Below are 24,434 nucleotides of genomic sequence, written 5' to 3'. Positions count from 1 at the left end.
ACATGTTTTCTCTTCTCCATTGAATAACTCATCCACTACCAAAGTCAGCCTCTGATTAATGCTGGTGCAGGTACCAACTTTTCACTCCATAAATTGTTTGGGAGAAGTGTTCACTTTTTTAGTGATATAAGCCAAAATGATAATTCACTTAGATGAGTCAGAATACTTCTCCAAAGAAAGTCAATACTTTGAAATAAGAACTCCACTTTAAAATAAATCAAAGGAGACTTTATGCACAAATAGAAAGGTTTCCTTGGTTCCGAAAGGAGCTCTGTTGCTATGAACATTAATCCCTAGTGTAGAAATTGTGTTGATTTAAAGGAGATTCACTTGTTGAGGGAATAAGAAGGATGCTGGGAAGATTCTGATTAGAAGAATATTCTGGAGACTAGTCGAGAGATGACACAGCAGGAGAAAGCTGGAGTGAGATTCAGATGAAGGAAGAGGCAAGTTTGGCCAAAAAGCTACTTGTGAATTTTACATGGAAGACACCCTGGAGATACTTTAAGAGAATTCAAACTTTACCAATTGGACAGAGATAAAAAGAATATCAAAGAGGCATCTGTTTATTTGAAACAATTATTTTCAGGAAGAAAAAGTTTTCAAAGAAACTCACTTAAGGGGTACTTTGAATTGACATCCATATGCTTTTTGAAAAGTCATTTCAAAGGAGAAGTCATGAGCACAAAGAAAATGGGTAAGAGAAATAAGGATAGTGATAGGCAAGTATCATAATGACCATCATCACCAATACCACGACCAGTGTCATCATGATCATTACCACCATCACCACTATCATCATCATCAGGGTTAACACTTTTTTCACATTTGCTGCATACTAAAATCCTTCTAAAGACTTAATACATTTATTTTTATTTATCTCCCTCAACAACCCTATAAGCAAGATATTCCTATACTCATTTTTTAGGTTAAGAAACAGAGGCACAGAGAGGTTAAGAAACTTGCCTCAAATCACACAGCCAGTAAGTAGCGAGTTCAGAATTCAAATCCAGGCCCCTCTGGCTTTAAGCCTATGATCTCAGTATCTATATTATAGCAGATGCATTTTTTTTTTTTTTGAGACGGAGTGTCACTCTGTCATCCAGGATGGAGTGCAGTGGCACAATCTCAGCTCAGTGCAACCTCCGCCTCCTGGGTTCAAGCGATTCTCCTGCCTCAGCCTCCCAAGTAGTTGGGATTACAGGTGTGCGCCACCACACCTGGCTAATTTTTGTATTTTTAGTAGAAACGGGGTTTCACCGTGTTGGCCAGGCTGATCTCAAACTCCTGACCTCAGGTGATCCTCCTGCCTGGGCCTCCCAAAGTGCTGGGATTACAGGTGTGAGCCACCACGCCTGACCTACAGATGCATTTATTGTTATATCTTTCAACTTTCCCAAGAAAATGTACATAGTCACATATATTGTTCAAGGCTCTGAGGAGCTTCGATATGACAATATTTACATATCTTGGGGCTGCTAGAAGATATTAGCAAAAGACCCCTGAGGCAAAGACTGTTTCTTTCATAGCTAGGGGAGAAATTCTTTAGGATACATTATATAATAATTCATGGCTTCTGTTACATTTATAAGCATCTGCCTCTTTCTTTTTCTTGACATTATGTTCAGCTATTTCACCTTTTCCATCTTCAAGCCTATGTATTTGTGCTCAGGAAGTCGGTCACTGTGCTAGTATTTTCTCTTTCTTTGATCAATACCATTTGGACCCACCCAAAATTAAACTTTTAATTCAGAAGGTCCCTACCCCCTATACCATTCTTACGTATAGCTTCAATTTTAAAATTCTGTTCAGGGATATTGTCTCATATGATGGCTTTAAATTCCAAAGCAGGCCACAAGGTGCTAGCTAACTTATGCTGACCTAAAGTAGGTTTCAGCAATGACCGTGATAATGAAAACTGCGGGTTGGTCTAAGTGTAGTTTCAAAGTGTTCCTCTTCAAAATTATTGAATGACTGCTGACAACCCTCCCATTTCTCACACATATATATGTACATGAGTGAATAGGATGCTGTGAGTTTGAAAGCTAGAGAACATAGCAGGATCCTAAGAATACTTCCATCACCAATTGATGCGATGAAGTAATAGAACAGATTGTGATGATATATTAAGGCTTCACACATGTGCCGCATTTCACTTGTATGAGAAGCTCTTTGGTTGAGTGAGCCACATAGTCTTAAAAATCATGATTAATATTGTCATTTTTATTTCAGTGGGTTCTGGGTTAAATGTCTAAATGAAGAAAGAGGATTGGCCCTTCATAGAAAAGGATTTGAGGCCGAGCATGGTGGCTCACACCTGTAATTCTAGCACTTTGGGAAGCTGAGGTGGGTGGATCACCTGAGGTCAGGAGTTCGAGACCAGCCTGGCCAACATGGCAAAACCCCATCTCTACTAAAAATAGAAAAATTAACTGGGCATGGCGGCAGGCACCTGTAGTCCCAGCTACTCAGGAGGTTGAGGCAGGAGAATTGCTTGAACCCGGGAGGCAGAGGTTTCAGTGAGCCAAGATCACACCATTGCACTCCAGCCTGGGCAACAGAGTGAGACTCTGCCTCAAAAAAAAAAAGAAAAAAGAAAAAAGAAAAGATTTGTATTCTTCTTTTGTATCTGTCCCCAAAGAAAGAAGAGTAACAGCTGGGGTGAATTGCCATCCATGAAGAAGAAACAGACACAGACATATGTGTGGTCATGTGCACGTGCACACACACATGCACACACACACACACATATCTATTTGCTCATGAGGGAGCTTCTGCAGAATAGTACTTTACAAAGGAAAGTCACAGCATGTTACTTCTCTACTTCAGACCTTCCAATGGCTTCCCACATCACCCAGAGTAAATGTCAATGTTCTTAGAATTGCCCTCTAGGCCCTATGCCATCTAGCCCTGCTCTCTCTCTGACCTCCTTATATTGTGTTGGAGTCTGTGCATACTGGGTCCTGAGAACCATCTGTGTTCATCTCTTCCCAACTCTGCATTCAGTGACAGTAAGTTGGTAGCTTGACGTCGGCATTAAGTGTTTACACCATGAAAACTCTACAGGTGAGAGTTTTCCTTTTTTTTTTGAATCACTGCTTCCCTCCTGCAGCTTTCCTTTGTTTACGTCACTCCAGCCACAGGGGGTTCCTTGCTGTGCCGTAAACATAAGCTTTACAAAACAGCTTCAGGGCTTCTGAACCTGCCATTCCTCTGGCTGGAACACTCTTACCCATATAGCCATTTTTTTTTGCTCTCTCGCCTCCTTTAGGTTTTCTGCTGAAATGTTACCTCCTCAGTGAGTCCCTCCCTGACTATCCTACTTGAAATTGGATCCCACCCTCTCACACAACCCCACACTCCCATTCTCCATAGCACTCATCACTTTCTAATACAACACATATATATTTTTTCCAATGTGTGCAGATACTATATTGTACATTGCTATTAACATAATAACATCTTATACATGCATTTGGGAGATTTAGCATATCTGGTTAAAAAGTTCAAACCCTTACTAAAAATTATTAAATCTTGACAGGGGAAAAGTAATAAGATTTTGAAAGCCAAAGCTTTTTGCATAATTCAGCAAGTTATTGGTTAACTAAACTTGAGCTCTAAAATATACTTGAAAGTCAACTCATATCCCCATTAGAATTGAGAGTGTTAAATTTAAAGTTGCATTTTTTTTAAGTTTCAAGGAACATAATATATGAATTTTTGTTACATCTGAATTAACTTCATTTAAGAAGATCCATGTTTTATGGCATTTTTTATTCCACACTTTGCCATATTTCTTGATTGTGCCTGTTACTGCAAGTGAAAAGCAATTATAAAATCAAACATGAGTAATTCTATTTTAGGCATACAAATATTTTTCTACATATTTTATTTGTTTGTTTATATCTTCCCCAGATAACACATAAGCGCCACAAGAGCAGGGATTTTTGTATGTTTTGTTTGCCTCTGTATCTCCAGTTTATCTGTAACTCAACTGTGGACAAAGTCGATTGTGGAACTTGGACAAAGTTATTTGTGGAACTTGGTTGGGAGCCGGTGGTGTTAAGTGTTGAGGTGAGGGACCCTCCTGGCTTCTTGACACCATACTAGGTGGCACATATTTTCCTGTAGGACTACAGTACTTGTGACTAAAATATTTCTGTTTTCTCCTAGGAGGGATGCCAAATCAGAGTCTGCCCAATTGTGCTCTAAAAGGGACAGGCTCACATACAGGCAAAGACCCATTCTTTCAATCATTTACACAAAGAACATTTACCTAAAGCCTACCAACTGCCACATCCTGATCCAAGTGCTGGAGATACAGCAGTGGACAAAATGGAAAAAGAAATAATTTTGTTGCCTTAGTCCATTTTGTATTGCTATATTAGAATACCACAGACTGAATAATTTATAAAGAAAGGAAATTTATTTCTCATAGTTCTGGAGGCTGGGAAGTCCAAGAACAAGGTGCTGGAATCTGGTGAGGGAATTCCTGTGGCATGATAACATGGTGGAAGGCATCACATGGTGAGAAGTCCCAAGTATTAGCAAGAGGAAAGAGAACAAACTCATCCTTTTATGAGGAGTACACTTCTGTGATGACAGACCCACTCACACAATTAACTAACCCACTCCTGCAATAGCAGCAATAATTAATGAGAGCAGAGCCCTTATTACCTAATCACCTCTTAAAGGCCCCACAATTCAGAACTGTTGCACTGGGGATTAAGTTGCCAACTATTCCAACCAAAGTATCTGCCCTCATGGAACTTGCCTTCTACCAGGAGAAAGTAGTCAAAAACAAATACATGTATAATATGATATACATGATCTAATTTATAAGTGCTATAAAAAATAACAAAGCAGAGAAGGCATAAATTAGGAATAGAGAATACCAGTGGGGATGAGAGAGGCTACTCTGGCATCTCTGAAGAGGTGATATTTGAGTTGAGACCCAAGAAAGGGCATTTTAAGTGGAGGGAGCAAGTGTGTTTTGGTTATCAATGGCTGGATAAATAAATAACCCCACATTTTAATGGCTTAAGGCATCACTCTATTATTTTCTCTCACAATTATGTGGATTGACTGAACTCAGCTGGGCAGTTTCTTGCTTGAGTTTACTTATGTGGCTGCGTCAGATGGCAGCTGGGGCTGGAGTCATCCAAAGGCTCAACTGAGTTGGCTGTCTGACACAGCTTCACTTCCAAGTCTAGTACCTTTGTAAGCAGGGTTGGAAGGCTGGATTTGGCTGGTACAGATGAACAGAGTGCCTACATGTGGCTTCTCCAGCATAGCAGTCTCAGGGTATTTGGACTTCTTACATGGTGTAACTCAAGGTTTCAAAAGTGGAACCTGCCAGTTTCTTAAGGCCTGGGCCACCAAACTGAAGTAGCATAACTTCAGTCATATTCTCCTGGTCAAAGCAGTGACAGAGTCCTCCCAGATTCACAGAAAGGAGGCATGGAACCCAACTCTCCCTTTCCATGGGAAGACTACCAAAGAATGTGTAGCCACCCATTTTTAATCTGCTTCGAAATGCAGTAGTCCAGGGGAAGGAATAAACTTGGCACACTAGAAGCCAGAGTGGCTGGACCAGGGTGAGCTGGGCTGGGAGACTGGTGGGGCATATCATTTAGGTACTTGCAGGTCATGATGAAGATTTAATTTTATTCATTATCTTTCAAACTTATTTATTTTTACTGCTTTTTCTCCCAGGGTTCTACAGTCAAGAAACCTTAGCTCCAGCCTGGATACATAGACAAGATGTCAACAGATATCTGGGAGAAATGCCTGGAACCAATCAGGGAGAAATATGAGGTCCCTAAAATAGCAGCAGCACAACTATTCTGGCCTCATAAAGAAAAGTAGCAGCTTAAAAACAACCTGTTGTTTTTAGATGGACTCTCATCCTTTCTAATCCAAAGGATCAATGTTATTAGGTATCATAATGACATCCTTTCAATTGCCAAAACGTCTACTCCACATAGGTCACCCTTAAATATGTAATTTTATATTTTCCTTTCTGCCTAAGCATGAAGTTATACAGAAAGCAATGCTTCTTCTAACCTTATTATGTTTATACTTTGCAATGGAAACATGAAATAAGCCCAAGAAACATGTACGGCTGTCTATTCTTACGTTTATCTTGTGTGACACAGAGTTTCAGCATTCTCACTAGAATGAGCAGCTTTAATATTTTTTTTAAATTCCTGGATTAAGAATGAGATGACAGGATTCAATGTTTCCCAATAGTCCTTGATTTGACCAAATAGATGATTCATGTCAGTGTCCTCCACTGGAAGATCAAGAAAGTCACAGGTGGTCAAATGGAGATAAAAAGAAAAATTAGTGATGGGGCATAAGATGAAAAAATAAATCAGCATTAGGAAGCAAGAACCTGACCGGAAAGGGGAGAAGGGTTGAGTGCCTGGCCCGCAATTCAGTCTTCAGCACCCTTATCCTTTTCCTTGTCTTTCTTGAGACTTCACCCACTCTTAAGTATAATCTCTGTGTTGGCCTGCACCTAAGCTGAGCTGCCAAATCCCTGGATGGTGGAGTGAGATGGATCAGGGTTAAAGCCCCCAGTCCATCACTTACCAACTGGGGGATCTTGAGCAAGTTGTGTAAACACCTTGTACTTCAGTGCTCTCCTTTGTAAAGGAGAAATAATGAAAATCATCAGGCTTTTCTGAGCATTAAGTGAGATAGTGCATATAAACTGCTTAGAATGGTGCTTTGTGTCTGTCAAAATCTCAAAAGATGTTGGTTATTGTTATTATTAAATTGAGTTTGGAACAGAATTTCCAGGAGCCACCATGTGCATATGAATTTGGTTTCACTTGAGAGCCTAAATTATAGGTAACAATGAATTGTGATTTTTTTTCACGGTTTGCACATGAGTAGAAGTGTCTGTAGCAACTGCCCTTAACATTTGCCAACTTTAAAAAAGGGGAAATAGTAAATGTCAGCAGTAAAACACTCCAGGTCGCTCTGCAGTTCTTTTGCTTAGAATTCTGCATGGAGCATGTGTGCTAAAAGGTGACAAGAGTACATAAACTTCCATTGAACTACAGGTTTATCTTCTCTACAACTCATTACTTGTTGGACTCTTCTCTGACTGTATTTTAAGATAATCACCATTTATAGCACTTTGGGCCATATTGTTTCTCCTCAGTTAGTCATAGACAGGGACAAATGAGCAAATGTATTAAAATAATGACACTATATGAAAAGTCTCTATGCTCTCCATAAATTTATTCCCTTGAATTTATTGAGCAGTGTCCTTTAAGGTTTTCAGAAGTGTTCAAAGCATTCTCTTAGGGTAGTCTCTCTGACCACGTCAATCTCAATTACTTTCAGCTTGCTCACTTTCTAATGCATTAAAATCCCAGGACATAGCATCTCCCTGTGTACCTAGGATTGTATTCTCAAAGTGATTCAAAGTTTCCCTGCCCTTAGGAAGCAACGAGCACATAATGAACTTCAGTTATTGTTTACTTCTGGATTATTTGTGATGACAGATATTTGAAGTTGCCAGAATAAAGGAAGTTAATTTGCGATGTACTGTATGGTCTCTGTTGTGAGATTTAGATGTATGTATTGTATGGGTTTTATTTTTTAACAAATTTAAGATGGATTAGCAATGCTTGCAAAAATACACAGGATCTACTAACCTTTTATGCCTGTGCTATCCAATATAGTAGCCACTCACCACATGTGGCTATTAAGCAATGTGTGCCTGGTACGAATTGAGATGTGCTGTGAGTGGAAACCACACATCAGATTTTAAAAGCTTAGTACAAAAGAAGAATGTAAAATATCTCATTAATAATGTTTTATAATGATTGCAAGTTTAAATCATATTTTGGATATACTGGGTTAAATAAAACATATCATTAAAATTAATTTCATCTTTTTCACTTTTTAATATAGCTACTAGAAAATATAAATTTATCAATGTACATCTTAAATTTTGATTGGGCTGTGCTGTTGTAAGCTATTTTAATGTTTTTAGATTTCATGCATGTATCAAAGGAGATTTTTAACATAATGCATTTTAATTCTCTCAACTTAGGTTTTCTTAGAGACTGGTAAATCCTGAGATGCCTCCTGTCTCCTGACAGGAGGAGACATTCCTGACTCTACAAGAGTGCCAGTACGGCCAATTAGGGGCCCAGAGGAAAGAATCTTAACTGACCCCAGTAACAGCCATTGTCCCATATTCTAGGGCATAAAAAAAATCTGACTGGGGCTGAAGGAAACTTAGAAGGTAATACAGCCAGAAAAGGTCGCTTTATTTATCTCTCCTATGATCTATTTAGCCTGTGTGGGCATGTGAGCTTAGTTGCAGCCAAATGCTTCTCTCCTAGCCTACTAATAATACAGAAGAAAAGGAATACTGGATTTTAAGGGGGAAAGTTCACAGTTCAGTGTATAAGGAGCCCATGAAAATATTTTCAGGATAAGTTTATTGGCCTGGCGCTCTTTTGAAAAGAATTTGTAAAGCTTCATCCTACCTGGTGTCTCATCATTTACATTCTTACTTGCTACTAAGAATCCCCAGAACCTTATAGAAAAGTTTGTTTCCAAAAGGAAAGTAAACAAACTCTATCCTTCCTATCAAAATGTTCTTAGGATCTTCAGTGTATCACAGCAGCCTCGTGACAATGATGCTAATCAGTGTCTTGTTAACATCTTGTTTCTTTAAACCTCAAAGTACTAAGTGGGACAGGTACAAACACACTTATTTTCAAACAGAGATATCAAAATACAAATGCACAAATAACGCGGCCAAGGACACACAAAAGGTCAATAATGAAGTGTGTGTGTGTGTGTGTGTGTGTGTGTGTCAGATACTCAGAAAATTCTGCAGTGCAATAATAGCAGGATAAGGGCCTTTGAGGTTCTGCATTAGAACAGCTGCTTTGGGATCTAGACTGCCTGAACTCAAAGGATCTAAGCCCAGTCACTAAGCCTGGCTGGAAGCAGTTTGGTGATTGTTAATGGATATGTAACCCAGGAGACTGCTGCCTAGGCAGGTGAGAGGCACAGAGATCTGCTAGAAACACTGGGCCTAACCTCTTCTCATAGATCATGAGCTTTCCAAAGTAAAGTCTGTGTCTAATTACATTTTTAAAAATAAAAATGAGAGGAGCTCTTTATAAAATGTTTTGGCAGTACTAACAAGTACAAAGAAGAAAGCAACGAATTATTCCATGTTGTACCATCAAGTTAAAAAAAAAGCTGTAACATTTGGTGTATGACATTCCAGACCTCTTATATAAGCATCTACAAGATAGAAAAATGAATAGATGAATGGATGGATGGTTGCTATGGATGGATAAATGAACAAATGGATGATTGAGAGGGGGAGGAACGAAACAAAAAACAACAAAGGAAGAAAGGAAGGAGAGAGAAAAAAACAAAGAGAAAATAAAACATACGAGAATTGAATCATATTGTATTTGTTATTTGAAATGATAGAAATACACTTCAATTTAATGGAAGAAATACAAACTGAAATGAACTGAAGGAAGTGCTAAACTTCAAATAAATGTTTCACACACCTAATTAATTTATTAATTACTGTATATTAACTATTCATTTTGGTATAGATTGATTCATTGCTATGAAAGATTTAAGCAGCTGTTACCTCTCTTATGTGTCTTCCTTTCTTACCTTCTCTACATTCTGATTTTGTTGATTCTATAATTTTTACCACATAAAAATTTTTAATAACATTTACATAAATTGCTATGATTGTAATTCTTCCAATTGTTTATATCTTTATCTAAATATATTTTATGTTCAACACCAATTTCACCAAAGCTGATCCATTTCCGAATTCTTGATTTACCACTTGGTGATATTTTGAACTAGGATGCTGCTATGACAAAATTTCCAGTTTTTGCCGTTGTCTTAGTGGACAGGCTGCATGTAGCCAGAAAACAGGTGTCACAAGACTGATAGGTAGAAAAAAATGAGACAGCATTGGTAAAACTGTTGCCAGTTTTACTTGTACATCAAGTACAAGAATCTGGATAATCTGGAAGGCCAATCAAGTACTTACCAACATTAAAGCTCTAAGAGAAACTGTTAGAAAGAATGTCAGTGGTTGTTAGCATTTACTTGTAATACATTTGTTTTTTTTTTTTTTTTTTGCACACATACACAAAACGTTGACCCCCGAACAACACAGGTTTGAACTGCATAGGTCCACTTCTAAGTGGATTTTCTTCTGCCTCTGCCACCCCTAAGACAGGAAGACCAACTCTTCCTCTTCCTCCTCTGCTTCTGCCTACTCAATGTGAAGATGATGAGGATGAAGACCTTTATGATGATCCACCTCCTCTTAATGAATAGTAAATACATTGTCTCTTCCTTATGATTTTCTTAATAACTTTCTTTTCTCTAGCTTACTTTATTGTAAGAATACAGCATATAATATATTTAACACAAAATATGTGTTTACCTACATAATTAACAGCAAGCTATTAGTAGTTTTGGGGAAGTCGCATTATATAAGAATTTCTGACTGCACAGGGAGTCAGCACTCCCAACCCCCACATTGTCCAAGAGTCAACTGTTTATGAAGTTTTGGTGTACAAGTAACAGAAAACTGTGTATCCTACTTAAAAACAGACTTTTATAAAGAATAATCAGGAAGGTGAGGAGGATACAGGGCTTTGGAGGGAATCAGTGGAATAACTACTCAACTGTGGAAAATCTTAAGGAAAGGAGGATCTTGAATTTGATTTTTCCAGTATGCGAGGGTGCAAGTTTGGCAAGAAGAAAGGTGGGCCAACTGGGTGCGAGGCTTAGAAGGAAATGACAAAAAGTAGTCCCCAACCAGCAGAGAGTGAGCTCTTTGCGGTGTGTTTGTGACACCCAAAAGCCTCAACTCATGCTCTGACCCCATTGCATCTTGACATTTGCAATTAATCTTTGTAACCTTTAGGTCCTCACCTGTTAAATGGGGATAATACTTCTAATGCACAACCAAATAACTTATAGTTATTTGAGATCGGAAACACTTGGTAGTTTCTAGATGTCCATATAAGAGCAATGTTACCATTGTTATTACTTCTTGGTGGTTGCGGAGGCCAAGAGAAATGCCCAGGACATGTGATACATAGTCTGGGAATCCATGCCTAAGCCTTTCTGCAGGCTGCTGCTCTGCTGAGGACATGGTAAGGCAGGCTAATACATTTCAGGCCATCTTGCACTTCCTGTCAATCTCTTGGTACTGCAAGTTGCCAAAACTCTCTTTAATCAGTTACATTGTCCCCTTATGAGACACCATCCTTTGGTAAGCTGGGCCCGCTGTCATTGCAGCTCCTTTGGACTACTTGGCCATACCATATGATCATATGGTATAGAAGCTGTAAAATTTTGTACAAGATTTAAGCTATATCGCTGTTCCCCTTAGTGAATTTCACTATCCTACCTGAATTCCATACATTGTCTACCCTCCAGTACCAGCAAAATTTAAAGCTAACTCTGTTACCCACAACCATAGTCACTGTTAAGTTTATCCAGATATGTGCGTGTATGCATAGAAAATATGTTTACTGATTGTACCATATTTTAAGTTCCAAATGGAAACCTTGGAGGCGGAAAATGAATTCATCTCATACTCTAAATATTGCTCCAAATCCAGCCATCAAAGGCATAATTTTCAGCAAATTATTACATGCCAAAGATCTGCCTGTATTCTCTAAAGAACACAAATGAGCACTTTGATTTCCAGAATAACAGTATAAGCTTTAGAATGATCACTAGACAAATGTGTTTCACTTACTAGAGAGAAAATTACTATTCTCCATATTTTTTCCTTGAAAACAGTTTTCCATAATAAGACATATTTGTTTCAAACAAATAAGAAATGAAATGCAGTGTGGGTGGAAGTGACAGAAAAGGTTCATTGAGCCCACTTCAGAAAGGGCAAACTCACAGAGCCGGTAAGCTCAACGTGGTAAGTGTGAAGTTCATGTAAAATGGGCAACTGTTCCTGAATGAAAACAAGAATTGGTCTAACATGTTCTTGGAGACTTCTGTCTTCATGAGAGAAGCAAGTGTATTCTGGACTTTGATTCAGGCTCCCCTGGATTAATAGGATCAGGGATAGGGGTGTGAAGAAAGGAATATTGAGGACCTAGAGAAGACTGGGTACTTCTGGCCTGTTTATCTCCAGGAGATGCCAAGACCTTACACTACAGGACGATTTCCATTTGCTAAATGCAATTATCATTTGCATATTTTATGTCTCAATATTTCTACTTTAATCCTGTTGCTGTTCCTTAGTACTGAGAGGCCATTTAGACAGAGAGATTAACTGAAATGGCATTGCAGATAGATAGCTACAGTTTCTCCTCTCTGCCTTTGTGTGCTTTTTGTGTATCATATTTTCAACTGGATTTCAGAGTTGTCAGCAAGACTGAGGGGTTGTGCCAAATGCGTCCTCCTCTGTGAGGCTGTTTGAGCAACAGCAGCTATGGCAGCAACAAGTAGACAACATATTTGAGAGAGGAATCCTCATTCACATGCGTCTTTAGCATTGAAGGCTGACCAGATGCAACACAAAAAGGACTTTGGCAATAAGCTTTTATTTCTGCCTACTAGGAAGTAGGTTAAGACCAAAATGTCCTTTTGCTCAGCTTCTCCAGATAGCTGAAGTTTGGAAATGAATATCAGTATGAAGTTGGGCTCTTAATTTTAAGTCACACTACATCTTTATAAATTGGCAAAACTCTTAACAGTTCAACCTTCAGTCCTAGAGCAGTTGCATGGGTGCTTTTACCAGACTTTAGTTTCAAATTTCAGACTGATGAAAGCTTCTGAGACAGAGAAATTTTATTTGTCTACATTGTACCAAACCATAGAATTTTCTCCAACTTCTTCAAAGAACCCAAAAGAACAAAAACAACCACACAGGCGTGCACATGTAAACACACAATGAAAGAGAAAGAAACGTAAGTCAAAATACAGCAGGATTCCTTAAGAAGTTTTTATCTTTTTCTTTTTAATTATGAAATATTCCTTAAAAGAAAACGATTTTTTCAAGTTACTTCCAAGACATCTAAACAGCTGCCTTCTAAACTATACCAGTGGAAATTAGCATGCCTATTTGTAAAATGGATCAAAAATCTCAGTAGATGTTTAACAATAATTGTAAAGTACTAACAGCTGCATCACTGACTTTAGAAGTAAGGAAAACACCTTCTAAATTATATAGATTTCAACTGAAGCGATCCCTTTCTCACTGATAATTAAATCCCAGTATAGTTTGGTATCACATCTTTTATTCATGAAGTTGTCTTTGGAAAACCCTACTTTAACAACATATAACAGATCTACAGAGCATTAAAAATGAATGCCACTCAGTAGATACAAACATGTCTGACAGATCAGAGTGAGACAGAAGCCTGTTCATCACAGCACACTAGGGGTTTAAAGATGCCTATTATGGAGCCGGCATGAACACATTTCCTCTATCAGAAGAACATTTCTATGACAACTGCGACAGAACTGGTGATACTGGGAGTCATCCTTTCTTGAGGAAAGACACTCTTTCATTTGGGTAGTTAGCCCACCATGAGCTGCTGTACCCTTCCCCTTTTCTGGGTAGCTCCACTTCATTCATTTCAATATCAACCACTATATCCAAGTTCCTTAGCTTAATGTTGCTAAAGTTGCACATAAAACTCCATTTCCCATTATCTGCCACATAAAAAATTTTAAAAGCAGATCCGTTTGATAGGATCTGACAATATGGCAAGTAGCATACTTGATACTCTCAGGATTCAGATTAAGAAATACATGCAGATTCGCTGAGAAAAAGAAAAAAAACAAAGACCAAATACACTATTTATTTACATGAACTGTAGTTTGCACTCGGGGACAGTAGTTATTAAAATAGGTAACGCAGGACAATGTTCAAATTCCCAAAGCACTGCTTTCCACGACACAGGAGACAAATTTCTCAAATGCATTCTCTAGTATGTGGTAGGAGAAAGAATGCCAAGGTTCTTGTTAATAATTCCAGAAATGAATGTAGCCATCTGAGATGCTTTTTACAGGTCAAAAATGAGAAAAATGAGGTAGACAAAGACATGGAAGTGGAGATGGTAGAGAACAAGTACTTAGTTTGAGGAGGACTTCTTAGCTATAAGGTCTTCGTCATTATGTATTATCATGTAACTCTTCACTGCATATGACTGATCACGAGGAGGCCAAATTGGCACCTTTGTCAAGACTGCAAAAACCTTTGTTTCACAGCATCATTATTTTTTCAATTTGTCTCATTAGTGATAATTAATTTGAGAGTAAGTTACTACATAAAACATATACACATATGCATGTGCATACAATTTCTTAAAATGCATTGATATTTCCCATTTCCTCCAGCAGAGGTCAGAAAATAGCAATACAGGAATATGAAAATCTATGAACCAAGAGAGTATTTTAGAATGATCTTCTCAAGATAATATTATAAAGGGGTTTGTTAATTGTTCTTGTTTATCTATATTTTCTAACCATATTTTTACAATAAACATGCTTTACTTCTGTCATAATTAAAAAGCAATAAGACATATTTTAAGTATAAAGAGCATTATTGGTATATGCATTTACCCTGTATTAAGGACGGACTATGGCTTAATTACTTGTATTTTCCTAACTGCACATAGAGTAATGGAAATAGTGAAAAAGCAACACATTTGGCCATCACTGTGAAATATCATTTAAGTGTAACATCATTCCTGGAATTGATGACTCAGCAATTTCTTTCAGACAAGGGACTTAATGTCAGGACAAAACAAAGCATCCCGGACATAGCTCTGAGCTGACAATAATCTCTGCACACACAAAGACAGGCAAGTGAATATAATCTCTGGTCATCTCCTTTGACTGGAGAAATTTAAAGATCCTAGTGTTCTGAGAAGTCAATCTCTGCAAGCCTTACAGGTAGAACAAGACGTAAGAAATTGGTCAAGAAAACCTATATTTAAAAAAACAAAGAACCCAACAAAGGGTGTTAAGAACTGTTGATTGATGTTCAACAAATCACATTATCACCATGGTAGATTTTCATTTCTAATTCATGTGTCTCTTTATCTCCTAGACACATAGGGAAGGAAGGTGGAAAGGCTTATAATATAAAATTTAGTATTTTTAGTAGAGACGGGGTTTTGCCACGATGGCCAGGCTGGTCTGGAACTCCTGACCTCAGGCGATCCACCCACCTCGGCCTCCCAAAGTGCAGGGATTACAGGCGTGAGCCACTGCGCCCGGCCAATATAAAATAAAATTTGAAGGTCAACCCAAACATTTATTTATAAATTAAGGAAAACTTTTACCCACATTATACCAAATTAAGTAGCTGCTTAGTTCCCATTTTATTAAATGTTTCATGATTTAAGGTCAGTTATTTGTCTTGATATTATCACTCACAAATAATATAAAGATGTCAAAATTGTTATATAAATCAAAATTGACTGTTGCTAGTTTCTTCTGTCTTCTAAGGGGATGTTTTCTACCAGTGAGGAATAAGTTCCTATGCTGCTTACTTCCGCCTACAGGAGCAAGTGAAGATGAGAGAGGAAAGACCGAAATTGAAAACCTCTGCCAGTTCTTCCACGGGACTCCTGGATGGGACCCAGATTAGGTGATTGTTCGATTGTCAAGAGAACATGAGTGACTTTGTAGACCAAGATGAGGATGCTGGAAAAACAGAGGAGCAGGGAGATGTGAAGAGAGTCTGAGGACCAGCAGCATGGTGGGAGACTGGAATCTGCAGACAAATGTGACCAGTGAGAAATCCTCAGGGGATGCTTTGATCTAAGAGGTTATTAGAATGAATGTCCAACACTCAGTTCTAATCTGTTTGTATTTCTACAAATTTAAGAGCTTCCTCATCCCAACTCCATTGCTCAAAACTTCAGTCAAGTTTGCTTTTCACACAGCTTATGGTGGTCTGAGAAAAATCAAGACAAAGAGGTGAGTGTGAACCCAGGTTGGCATAAGCAAAGAGAAGAAAAGAGTCACAGGCCATGAGATGTGAATGAACATAGGTATCATGGAAACCAGAACCATGAGCCACAAATGATCACAGGAATGAGAAACCCAGTAAATTCACAGAAATTTTGGGGAGAACAATGAAGCTTCCTTGCAAAAGACAGGATTTGGGACTTGAACCACTTTGATGTCAATCTCCAAAGAAGAATAACTTTAGCTGATATATAGGCCACAATGATAAAATGTAAGAATATTCCATTAGGCATATTGTAAATACTCTTTACAATGTGCAGTCAAGGACAGCATTTTAAAAACTTTGCACAGGTTTTTGTATAATATAAAAGAGTTCCAGGTATTTAAATAGATATTTAATAAATAAAGCACTAATGTTTGTTCTCTATGGGTTTTGTTAAACATTTTACCACGTGGACGATACCACTTGATCAATAACCTTTCTAAATAGGTTTAGAATTTCCACCTAATTCCCCTTTGATAATAGCAAATGAATCTCAGAGTGGCTGAAATACCATTATAAAATACATTTGCATCGTCCAGAGATATAGAAGATTCTCTGAAAGAATGATCTGGAATTTGTATAAGGAAACATCATAGAGAAGTTTTCAAGTCCTTCAAATTCTGGCCTGATCTTACCTTTACATGGTGGATCAGACGCTCAACCTCATTCACTTTGTAGGTCTCCAATCCTAGCTCCTTGGCTAATCTCAAGATACGATTCTGGGTTGGTCCAACATAGGATCCTCCAAGGTCCACATATTTAACCTTTTGGTTCTGTTTTCCCCATAGGAAAAAATAAAAAAATATATTTGTAAAAAACGTGTAAAATAGCAAAAGACAGTCCTGAATAAGCAAATCGACATTTCACAAGTTATAGATACAACTTAAGGTATATCCATGAAAAACTAGATTTTGTTCTCAACTCTACTTCATTAACATGACTTAGTTATTAAATCAATCTTTAATTTAAAGCAAAATTGATTGAATGCTGAATAGGCAAGAGCTTCTAAACCTCATCATTTTCAATATACTATAACGTGGTTTGGTTTTTAGTACTTTGAATTTGTGAGCTGTGAACTGATGAATCTCTTTACTCAGTACTTCAGATAAACATTGAGGGGACTAACGCTAGAGAAAAAGCAAGAAAGAAAATGATCACTTCTTATGTGATTTGTTAATCCAGACATTTGAAAATAGCACTAGGGAATATTTGATCATAATTTGGACTTTGAAATTGCTTTTATGTTTTATAGTATATTTACATAGTTTTGAATTGGCTTCATTTCCAATGACTGAGGGGTGACCTTTGAACAATAAAATGAGTAGAAAAGTTTCCTATTTCTGAGTATGTCTAAGAAAAATCAGGTTCTTACTAGTTAGAAGCACTAGAAACGGTCCTTCTTTTCTGGTTTTGTTTATTTGCTTATTTTTTGTCTAGCTTCCCACTCACTTAGTCCTGAAAAATGCAATTTTCACAAGGCATCTTTGTTTTACTCACTAAAGTATTCCAAACACCTATAGCAGTTGTCCAATAAATTTTCTCAAATAAATGAGAGAAAGATGTTTTTAAAACTTCAGCACCTAATTGTACTAAACCAGCTTCTTTATGTAAAAGGCACTCCTATATGCTGTATTTTTCGAGGAATATGAAGATTTCAAGAACTGGGGGAGATAAGATGTACACAGGCAAAAACCTGTACCGCAACATATAATAATTGTCCTTGTATGGAACAGGTAAGTGGTATTAACACAGAAGAAAGGCAAGTAGCTTTTGACTGGAGTAGGAAGGGATGATATCCTGGAAATATGTGAAGATTTTGCCATACGATGAAGGCAAAAAGAGATATTTGAGGAACACATAATGGCAAAAACAATGGCCAGTAGACAAGAAGGGCTAGACCAAGTTTGGAGACCTGTGTGAAATCACAAATAACTAGGTTAGGGGGTGTATATCATGGTCAATAACAGATAAGGCTTTCAGGCTTATCTGAGCCTCTGGCTCTCAAGATTGGTAAGGTGCCCTCTTATGCCTCCTATGGCACCACTCCAAGCTGTCACTCATCCTCATTGTAGCATTTTCCTTGATAAGCTATAATTAGGCAATTACAACAGTCAGTATCCCCCTGGGAGATTGTAAAGTCTGTGGAGCAAGGCCATTCTGGGGGGATTACTGTGCCTGACTCATAGTAGGTACTCAGTAGATATTTGTTGAGGACAAATTCAATTACAAAGGAGATGACTCAAAGTAAAGAATGAGTACAGAGGGCTAGCAAGATGGTCGAATAGGAACAGCTCCGGTCTGCAGCTCCCAGTGAGATCAACGCAGAAGGCGGGTGATTTCTGCATTTCCAACTGAGGTACCTGGCTCACCTCATTGGGACTGGTTAGACAGTGGGTGCAGCCCATGGAGGGCGAGCCTAAGCAGGGTGGGGTGTTGCCTCACCTGGGAAGTGCAAGGGGTTGGGGAACTTCCTCCCCTAGCCAAGGGAAGCTGTGAAGGACTGTGCCATGAGGAACAGTGCACTCCGGCCCAGATACTATGCTTTTCTCATGGTCTTCGCAACCCATAGACCAGGAGATTCCCTTGGTCCTATGCCACCAGGGCCCTGGGTTTCAAACACAAGCCTCCACAGCCATTTCGGCAGACGGTGAGCCAGCTGCAGGAGTTTTTGTTTGTTTGTTTGTTTGTTTGTTTTTTCATATCCAAGTGGTGCTTGGAACACCAATGGGACAGAACCATTTACTCCCCTGGAAAGGGGGCTGAAGCCAGGGAACCAAGTGATCTAGCTCAGCGGATCCCACTCCTGCACATGTATCCCAGAACTTGAAGTATAATTTTACAAAAAAGAATGAGTACAAAGCATCAGATATATATCATTGATGAATCCTTCCAAAAGAAGAACTGTGAGTCAGAATTGTATATGTCTTATCTCTCTGGAAATAAAAATACTCTGTAGCATCTATGTCTATTATTCATATCTTGAATATATGGAAGTAGGGCATTTCCTTGCAGAGAAACTTGCTTTGCTTAACTTTGTGTTTAAATAGAAAATCATTAATTTTAGACAACAGTGTCAGAATTGAAACAACTAACTAACAATTGAAATAAGAGGATTTATAAATTGGTAAATAATTCTTTAAAAAATATAAAAATTAGCTGAAGCAAAAACAAGAAGGAAAATTAGGCAGGTAAAAGTTTAGTTTATGTGAATAAATAAAAACACATCCATGTTCATGGATTGGGAGAATTAATAATGTAAAAGGTCCATACTACCCAAAGTGATCCATAGATTCAGTGCAATCCCCATCAAAATGCCAATGTTATTTTTCACAGAAACAGAAAAAACAATCCTTAAATTCATATGGAATTAGAGAAGACTACAAATAGCCAAAACAATCTTGAACAAAAAGAACAAAGGTGAAGGCATTATACTACCCAACTTCAAAATATATTATGAAGCAATTTTAATCAAAACAGTATGCTATTGGCATAAAAACAGACTCATCAACCAATAGAACAGGATAGAAAGCTCAAAAATAAACCCACACATTTACAATCAATTGAGTTTTGATGAAGATTCCAAGAACATACAATGGGGAAAGGACAGTCTATTCAATAAATGGTACAGGAAAAACTGGCTATCCACATGCAGAATAAAAATAGGCCTTTACCTTATACCATATACAAGCACCATATACAAATAATCAACCCTAAATAGATTAAAGACTTAAACATAAGACCTGAAACTGCAAAATTACTTGAAGAAAACAAGTGGAAAGCTCCATGACACTAGTCAGGGAAATGATTTTTTGGATATGGCCCTGAAAGATCAGGAAAAAAAAGCAAAAACAGACAAATGGAATTGCATCAAACCACAAAGCTCCTGCACAGCAAAAGAACAATTAATAAAATAAACCGACAACCCACAGAGTGCGACAATATATTTGCAAGCCATACATCTGGTAAGAGGTTAATATCCAAATTATATAAGAAACTCAAACAACTCAATAGCAAGAGACAAATAACCAGAATTTTAAAAAATGGGCAAAGGAACTGAACAGACACTTCTTAAAAGAAGGCATGCAAATGGCCAACAGGTTCATGGATAAAGTTCAGCACCACTAATCATTAGGGAAATACAAATTAAAACCAAAATGAGATATTACCTCACACCTGTTAAAATAGCTTTTATCAAAAAGATGAAAAATAACCAGTGTTGTTAAGGATGAAGAGAAAAGGAACCCTTGTACACTGTTGGTGGGAATGTAAATCAGTACAGCTATTACAGAAAACAGTATGGAGGTTCCTCAGAAAACTAAAAATAGAACTACTGTATAATTCAGCAATCCTATTTTTGGGAATATATCCAAAAGAATTGAAATCAATATGTCGAAGAGATATCTGCACACCCATGTTCATTGCAGCATTATCTATAGTAGCCATGATATGAAATCAACCTAAGTGTTGTCAGTGGATAAATGGATGAGGAAGACATGGTATATACCCACAATGGAATACTATTCAGCCTTTAAAAAGAAAGAAATGTCATTTGGGACAACATGGATGAATTTGGAGGATATTATGGTAAGTAAAATAAGCCAGGCACAGAAAGACTTATAAGTGGAATCTAAAACACGTTGAATTCATGGAAGTAGAGAGCAAAATGAAGATTATCAGGGGCTGGGGGGTGAGAACTGAGGGAATGAGGAGCTGCTGGTCCAAGGTACAAAATTTTAGCTAGACAGGAAGAATAAGTTTTGAAATCCATTGCACAGTAACTGTAGTAATAATAATGTATTGTATATTTCAAAATAGCAAACAGTAAATTTCAAATGTATCACCACAAAAAATGTCAAGAAAATGAGGTGCTGAATATGTTAACTAGCTTGATTTAATCACTCCACATTGTATACATATGGTGAAAACATCACATTGTACTCCATAAATGTAATACAAGTATGACTTGTCAATTAAAAATAAAATAAAATTTGAAAAGTAAATTTAAAAATGGGAGAAAGTCTCTCCAAAAAAAGTTTACTTTGTATGATTGGAAAGATTGTGTTGGTGTAAAGGAAGCCTTGAAGTTAGGAGTGGAAAGTACAAATAATTATGTTATTTTTCTTCCTATTTCACACACATACACACACACACAGACAGACAGAGAGAGAGAGGAACACACATATCTGCCCATTTCCCTCTTAATCCTAACTCTATGAGGCCAAATATCAAGAGATAAAAAGACAAAAAGGAACAGAAGAATTGAAAGGAAGGCAAACTGGGAGAGAGGTGGTAAAGAATGTTTCAGAATTATTTTCACCCTCTCAGAGTCAAATGAAATTGAAGATTTTTTGGGGAAAAACCAAAAATGAAGCCCCAAATTCAACTTCAGTCCCATATTTGTCCACCGGATTCCTAATGCCTTACCCTAAGAGTGTAAGTCCTGCCTCCCACACGGTCCCGGGCTTCCAGAACAACCACATTCAGTCCAGAGTCATGCAGAAGTTTGGCTGCTGCCATACCTGGGAGAAAAGACAGTAAGACATCAGGATCAAATATTTTACAAGGATGCCAGACAAGCTCCTCATGCTAACAGCCAATGAGAAAAGTCCATGCTGGCTCAAGTACACAATCTATTGTTACATTCAACTTACAAGTGGATACGGTTTGTCAATAGAGGCCCAGAGTCTGATGTTTCTGGAAACAACAAAAGGGATTTCATTTTTTGGTAAATTTCTCAAATCTTAAACACATCCTCTGTCACTATAACAAAATGTCTATTTTAATGACTAAATTGTATGTCTGATAATATAAATGAGAACACAAGGCCATGCTCAAGAGAAATATATGAGTCACAGACACAGGACCAAGTCCAGTCACTGACTTCATTCTCAGGGTGAATATGAAAAACCGGTAAACTGAGGGACAGTGGGCCTTCAAATCATGTGCCAGGAACTGGGATTTACTATTAAAGTTGGACTTTTAGAAGTTGACGTAAAGTTTCAAAATCAAGCACATAAAATTCGACCCCTTGTGCATCTTGATTTCCTGATGCGACCCCTCACTGCAGAATGAAATAATTCCATTCATGACTAATTTAACTATTAATTTAGTCAAAAATACTTAGTGAATGCCTATTACATTCTCACCACCACGAATTTAGCTCTTAAAAAAACCCCACAGCTTTACTGAGGTAAATGTACATGCAATAAACTTTACCCACTGTGATGGTTAATTTTAAGTGTCAACTTGACTGGATTGTGGGATATCTAGACGGCAGGTGAAGCATTGTTTTTGGGTGTCCCTGTGAAGGTGTTTCCAGAAGAAACTGGCATGGGAGTCGGCAGACTGGGAGAGGAAAACGGGCTCTCAATGTGGGTGGGTCCCATCCAATCCAATCGGCTGAGGCTCTGCTGGGACAAACAGGTGAAAGAAGAGGGGACTCTCTCTCTCTCTGCCCTCACTCTCCCTTCCGGAGCGGGATGCTTGTTCTCCTCCTGCCTTTGGACATCAGACTCCAGGTTTTGGACTCTGAGACTTGCACCAGTGACCTCCAGGGGGCTCTCGGGCTTTTGGACTCGGACTGGGAGTTGTACCATTAGCGTCCCTGGTTCTGAGGCTTCCAGACCAAGAAAGCTTCTCCCATGTTTCAGCTCGTAGTCAGCTATCATGGGGCTCCTCTACCTCTGTGATGGTGGGAGCCAATTCCCCCAGTAAATGTATTCTTCCATGTGTCCTGTTGGTTCTGTCTTTCTGGAGAACCCTGACTGATACATCCATTAATGCAGAGTTCAATACATTTTGACAAAGGACAAAGCATAGCGTGGAGTACACGTATAAAGTTTGGGGTACTAATCCATTCTGGATGTAGTTTTTGACCTCAAAGCTCTTAAAATACTGTATTTTTTACAAAGCACTCATAGAATTTAGCAAGTTTTCTCAGAGAACAGAAACCTGGTGCTCTTCTCATGATGAGTGGGCTGAATGTGCTCAGTTCCAATTACCTTACTCATCTGCTTTATGAGACCAAATATTAAGGCCATGCCAAGATGCTCTTGTGCCTTACAACATAAATAAAACTGCTTCTATCTTGTCTTTCAAAAATAATAGTTCTGTGCCTTTTAGACCCCACTACTGCAAAATTAAAAAGATTCCTACAAAATAGCTAATACTCATATTATATTGGGTTCTGTTTTAATAAATTAATTCAACGAACTTCTACAACCCCGTGAGATAAGTACTGTTGACATTCCCATTTTACGGCCAAGAAAATCGAAGTCCAAAGAGATGTCCAAGGTTGCATAAGGAGTAGGTGACAAAGTCAGTTTAACTGCAATATCTGTATTCACAGTCATTATACAACATTGTCTTCCCCGGACCCCCATGGCCATCCTCTTCATTGATGGCATCTTCCAATTTTTGCTACAGGGAGAAATTACACTTCAAAAGATATTTCTCACTTTTTTGGATCAACTTGTTTTTAAGACACACCTGCACATTGTGGTTTATAAGAATCCATATAACATAAAACATGAGCCCACATTAAAAACCATAATGAAAAGCCAATGCTTCAGTCACCGTCTATCAGTGATCTTAAAGGAGGAATTCCCATTTTTTAGAGAGATTGATTTGACATTTCATTATTTGAGTTAATCCATCTTCCCATCCCTGTCACTGGGGGCAGAGCCAATGCTTCCAGTTGCTGATGGGGTAACAGTTCCAAAGTCCATGAACCCCGTGCAGTGTACACAAGCATTGCACAACCCTGATTTAGGAATACAGGGCACAGGATTTATAACCCCAGTTTCCTAATTTTACCTCCATAAGGAAAAAAAAACACTTCTATTTAAATTCAAAATTACAAACGATACAAAGACATTTTTCTCATCAAGCATCAGTGCAACAAATGAAATAACAGGCAGTCATAGCAACAGCTGTTATCACTGAATTTAGATAAACCGCTTGAGCATGCTGAGGCTTAAACAAAAGGGTTCAGAAGGAAATACAATGTCACTTGTATACACTAAGCATTTTGTATTCCACAAAAGGTACTGTCTTTTAGTAAATGCATTTACCCAATAGTATCAGATGCTAAATATGAACAGTTATTAAAACAAAGGGCTTATCAAATCATTGAACAGAGCTCTCTATGCTCATGTACCATGTACCTTAAACAATTATAAATAGAAAATTACAAAAATATCTTTAAAAAAGGCAACACAAAAATGTGTTGCTGGAAATAACTTACAATTTAGCTCACTAATGTTCATCGGGGTAGTCAAGAGGCTTTTTGGAAATCAACTGACAGAAATTGATCTGAAAAAAAAATTGGTCCAAATATCAGTGGCTTAGGGAAGTCACTACAATTTAGAAGGTTAGGGTACATAGGAAATTGAGTTGGAGACTG

At 38.0% G+C, this 24,434-nt stretch overlaps 1 protein-coding gene across 1 annotated transcript in view; it reads right to left on the bottom strand.

Annotated features, from left to right (window-relative positions):
- MAOB (monoamine oxidase B) overlaps positions 1-24,434 on the bottom strand; it is a 117,837-nt gene that overhangs the window by 56,189 nt on the left and 37,214 nt on the right. The window contains exons 2-3 of the mRNA XM_023202817.1: positions 21,455-21,549; positions 16,666-16,803 (exon numbers count right to left, since the gene is read on the bottom strand). Of these exons, the coding sequence (XP_023058585.1) occupies positions 16,666-16,803; positions 21,455-21,549 (233 nt within the window). The remainder of the gene's footprint in view (positions 1-16,665; positions 16,804-21,454; positions 21,550-24,434) is intronic.

The sequence above is a fragment of the Piliocolobus tephrosceles genome, chromosome 12, assembly GCF_002776525.5.
Source record: "Piliocolobus tephrosceles isolate RC106 chromosome 12, ASM277652v3, whole genome shotgun sequence".
Classification (NCBI taxonomy): Eukaryota; Metazoa; Chordata; class Mammalia; order Primates; family Cercopithecidae; genus Piliocolobus; species Piliocolobus tephrosceles.
This window is presented reverse-complemented; position numbering and strand designations above follow the sequence as displayed.